This window comes from Cebus imitator, unplaced genomic scaffold, assembly GCF_001604975.1.
Source record: "Cebus imitator isolate Cc_AM_T3 unplaced genomic scaffold, Cebus_imitator-1.0 Scaffold222, whole genome shotgun sequence".
NCBI classification, from domain to species: Eukaryota; Metazoa; Chordata; class Mammalia; order Primates; family Cebidae; genus Cebus; species Cebus imitator.
The window spans coordinates 91938-96556 of record NW_016107537.1 but is presented as its reverse complement, the minus strand read 5'-3'; the positions used below and the strand labels follow the sequence as shown (position 1 = coordinate 96556).

Here is a 4619-nt window from a genome sequence, read left to right as displayed (position 1 = left end):
GGAAAATATGTGGGAAAATAGAGGACAATCATGCACTCAGAAAGATAAAAGTCATCTCTTATGCTTGCATTAGTTTCCTGTTCCTGTAACAAATTGGTGTGGCCTTACTGGCTCCACAGAATACAAATTTATTATCTTACAGTTCTGGAGGTGAGAAGTCTCACTGAGCTAACATCAAGGAGTCAATAGGACTGTACTCCTTCTAGAGGCTCCAGGGGAGAAAATCTAATTTTCTGCTTTTCATCTTCAAGATATCCCAACATCCATGGCTCCATCATCTCTTCCTCCATTACTGCAACATCCTTCTCCACTGTCCCAGTTTCTCTCTGACAGACAAATGGGAAATAGATTCATCAGAACACAGCTGCTCCTCAACTTCTGCGGAGGTTGCCATCCATAAACCCATTGTAAGTTGAAACTACTGTAAGTCAAAAATGCATTTAAATCACCTAACCTATGGAACATCATATCTTAGCCTAGCCTACCTTAAATGTGCTTAGAAGATATACATTCACCTACAGCCAAACATATCATCTAACACAAAGTTTATTTTTTAATAAAGTATTGACTATTTTATTTAATTCATTAAATATTCCACTGAAAGGGGAAACAGAATCATTTTATGAGTATTCAAAGTACAGTCAGTTTCTACTGAATGTGTATCAGTCTCACACCATTGTAAAGTCAAAAAGTGTTTAAGTACAATCATCATAAGTTGGTGACTGTCAGTAACTTCAAAAGGTAACTAAAAAGTAACTTTAAAAAGCTCAGAAAAATAAAACATTTTCCAGACAGAGGTACAATAAGGTATTATCTAAAATGTATAATTTTCAGTAAACACACACACACACACACACACACACACACACACACACACAAAACACCTGCAAAGAAATAGAAAAGAATGATCAATACTAGGGAAACAAAAACCAAAACGACTACCATTACAACAAAACAAAGTTGGTGAAAGCTGACTCTCAACTGTGCTAAATTTTAACTTTAGCAAAGACTACAAAGCAGTTACTGTATAGATGTTCAAACAATTATTTTTAAAGCTACATTCAAAGACTCAAAAGAAAAATATATGGACAATGATTCAGCATGTAGACACTCTGTAAAAAAAAGAGAAAGTCTAAAAAACAAAGAGTTGCTAAGATAAATGACCAAATGAGAATTCTAGAAACCAAAAGTATAATAATTAAATTTAAAATGTATAAGATACGTGCTTGCTTTGGCAGTACGTATACTAAAAGTGGAATGAGACGAAGAAGATTAGCATGGCAACTGTGTAAGGATGACACACAAATCTATGAAGCATTGCATATCTTTACTCTTAGCGGTGGATGACTTGGCTCATGCGTTCATGAAGAACGCAGCTAGCTGCAAGAATTAATGTGAATTGCAGGACACATTGACCATTGACACTTTGAATGCACTTGGATACCTGGAGCTCCAAAAAAAAAATGTATTAGATAGGTTCTATATCATTCTCAGATGATAGAAGAACCAGTGAACTTGAAACTAAAGAAATAGAAATCCATAGAAATTCCTGAATCTAAAGAAAGAAAAAAAATTTAAGAACAAATGCATAAGACTTCAATTTACAGCTCAAAGTGAAGAATGCCAACAAATACATAATGAGAATCACAGAGGAGAAGAGAGAGAAAAAGTGGCTAAAACAATATTTGGGAAAGCAATGAGAGGAGTTTTCAAAACTAATGAAACACATTAGTCTACAGATAAAAGAAACTCAGTGAAACGCTTTTAGGATAAACATGGAGATTCATAAAGGAACACATTATAGTCAAAATTATTAGACACAGAGAGGAATTATTGAATTTATCAAAAAAAAGTAAATTTTTTATTCAGGGAAACAGTAATGAAGCCAATGGTTAAGTTTCCATCAGCACCAACGGAGGCTAGAACACATTGGAATTACATATTTAAATGCAAAAGGGAAAAGAAGGCAACCAGAAATTCTGCATCCAGTGAGAACACGGTTGAAAACTAAAGGAATATGAAAATATTCTTTGATAAAGAGAATAAATGTGTTAATAGAAGCTAAGTTTTACAACAAATTCAAGATGAAATCCTTCAGACTCACAGGAAATGATAGCAGACAGGAACAGGAATCCACAGGAAGAAATGAAGAACTCAAAAGTAACAAAGAACAAGGCAAAAGCTAGAAGGGAAAAAAGACACAATACAATTTATATGAGGTTCAACACAGACAAGCCCAAATTATCGTGTTACAGTGTTAGATGTCAGAACGACAGTTACCATGGTTGGGATGGGAAGCAGTTACTGACTGGGAAGGCGCATGAAGGAAGCACAGACTATGCAAAATATTCTATAGTTCCACCTTGAAAGTGAATATGCACAAACTTCATTCAGTTACCCACTTAATATTTGTGTCATTTACTGTGGGGATTTTAGCAACTAAAATAAAACTAATTTTTAAAACCTAGATGGTAAAATAAACATAAAAATAATAAATACAAATAACTGGCCAGGTGCGGTGGCTCATGCCTGTAATCCCAGCACTTTGGGAGGCTGAGGCAAGAGTGTCGCTTGAAGTCAGAAATTCAAGATCAGCTTGGCCAACATGGTGAAACTCTGTCTGTACTAAATATACAAAAATTAGCCAGGCGTGGTGGTGCATGCCAGTAATCCCAGCTAGCTGAGGGGGTGAAGCAGGAGAATAGCTTGAACCTGAGAGGCAGAGGCTGCAGTGAGCCGAGATCCTGCCACTGTACTCCAGTCTGGGTGAGAGAGTGAATGAGACTCTGTCTCAAAAAATCTATATATATAAGTAAATTAATAATATATAATAAAATTAAAATCAATATATACAAAATAAAATTAAATAAATAACAATAACCAAATATTTATGGAAACTCAGTCTATTGAAGACAAGTGTAAAATGTGTCTGAGAAAATAAAAACAAATTCGAAATCTCTTTGCGGAAATAAAAGAACATGATTAAATATGTCCCTTTTTTCACTCAGGCAGCACAAACTTTATTAGGTTCTCTCCAAACACAGAGAACACATTATGTCACTGTGCTCACACTTGATGTCCCCATATTCTCTTTGTCTCTTTCCACCCCACTGCACCCACCAGGGGATTTGCATACTGTCCCATAGGGAGGACCTTCCCTTGAGAGTCTGAGATAAAAGCTCAGCTCTAAACTTGCCTTATGATCAGGACTCCTCAGCGCACCTTCTCACAATGAGGTTCCCTGCTCAGCTTCTGGGGCTGCTAATGCTCTGGGTCCCTGGTAAGGACAGAAGGAGATGAGGGAGGAGAATGGGGTGGGAGGGTGAGCTCTGTAGGTCCCATTACCTGTCCACATGCACATCTTGACCTACAAGAAAAGGTGTATAAAGTTTAGAAGTGTAAGAGTGAAAAATAGAAGATTCCTCACTCTTATAGTTCTAAATTTCATATCCTAGAAGGAAAAAGGACTGGTGAGCTTGTGAAGAGTGTGACACAGGAAGAGGAGAATAGTGTAGGCAACATCTTGAGGCTTCTTTGTGCCTTGTGAATGTTGTTTCTTTTTAAACCTGAATGTTTAGGGGTATGAACCAAAATCACACAAAAATTACTTAGCATAAAGTAAATAACAGAAAGAATATCATTTTAATGGTTCACAATGTTTGTACATAACCTTGCACTTCTCTCACTATTTCAGGATCCAGCGGGGATATTGTGATGACCCAGACTCCACTCTCCCTGCCCGTCACCCTTGGAGAGCCGGCCTCCATCTCCTGCAGGTCTAGTCAAAGCCTCCTGTACAGTGATGGAAAAACCTACTTGAATTGGTACCTGCAGAAGCCAGGACGGTCTCCACAGCTACTGATTTATAGGGTTTCCAACCGTTTTGCTGGGGTCCCAGACAGGTTCAGTGGCAGTGGGTCAGGCACTGATTTCACACTGAAAATCAGCAGGGTGGAGGCTGAGGATATTGGGGTTTATTACTGCATGCAAACTCTAAAACATCCTCCCACAGTGGTACAACCCTGAACAGAAACCTCCCTTCTTACTGTGGTTTAGCTGCCCACATGTGTTGTTTATCTGGAGAGCAGACACTGTAGATTATCTTGGGAGGCTAAAGAGGAAGGTGCTGGAGAAGCCAGGAGAATGCATTACAGCTGAGGGCTCTTAATCATCAATGTCTCAGTTACATCTCAGGTACCACAGTTTTAGTCCTTATCAGCTGCAAGAGTCTTGGCCTGGCAGAACCTGCAGGAGAATGGAGGGAGGTCAGTGTTCTCTGAACAACCAGACATGCTGCAAGGGAAAGCTGAATTAAAGCTCATAGTAATCCTCTCTGCCTTGCCTACGTTCATTCATCAACTAAACTCATTTAGCCTGATAGCCACCTAAATGAAACAGATTAGTGGTAATACAAAACTGATACATTCTTGGGTTTTTTTTTGGTCTAGCAGTTTACCAGTTACTTATCAAGTACATGTACCTTGATAAGATTTGGTGATACTAAAACAGTTTCCCTTCCATCTTCTACCTTCTACTTTACACTTTTCTTTTTTTTTTTTTTTTTTTTTTTTTTTTTTTTTTTTTTTTTTTTTTTTTTTTTTTTTTTTTTTTTTTTTTTT

General features: G+C 37.5%; 1 gene segment (V, D, J or C); it reads left to right on the top strand.

The window, feature by feature from the left end:
• The first annotated feature begins 3206 nt into the window (after positions 1–3206).
• On the top strand, positions 3207–4026 carry LOC108281201. The segment is given in 2 exon segments: positions 3207–3280; positions 3695–4026. Coding segments are annotated over 2 exon segments (381 nt in total).
• Positions 4027–4619: the final 593 nt, after the last annotated feature.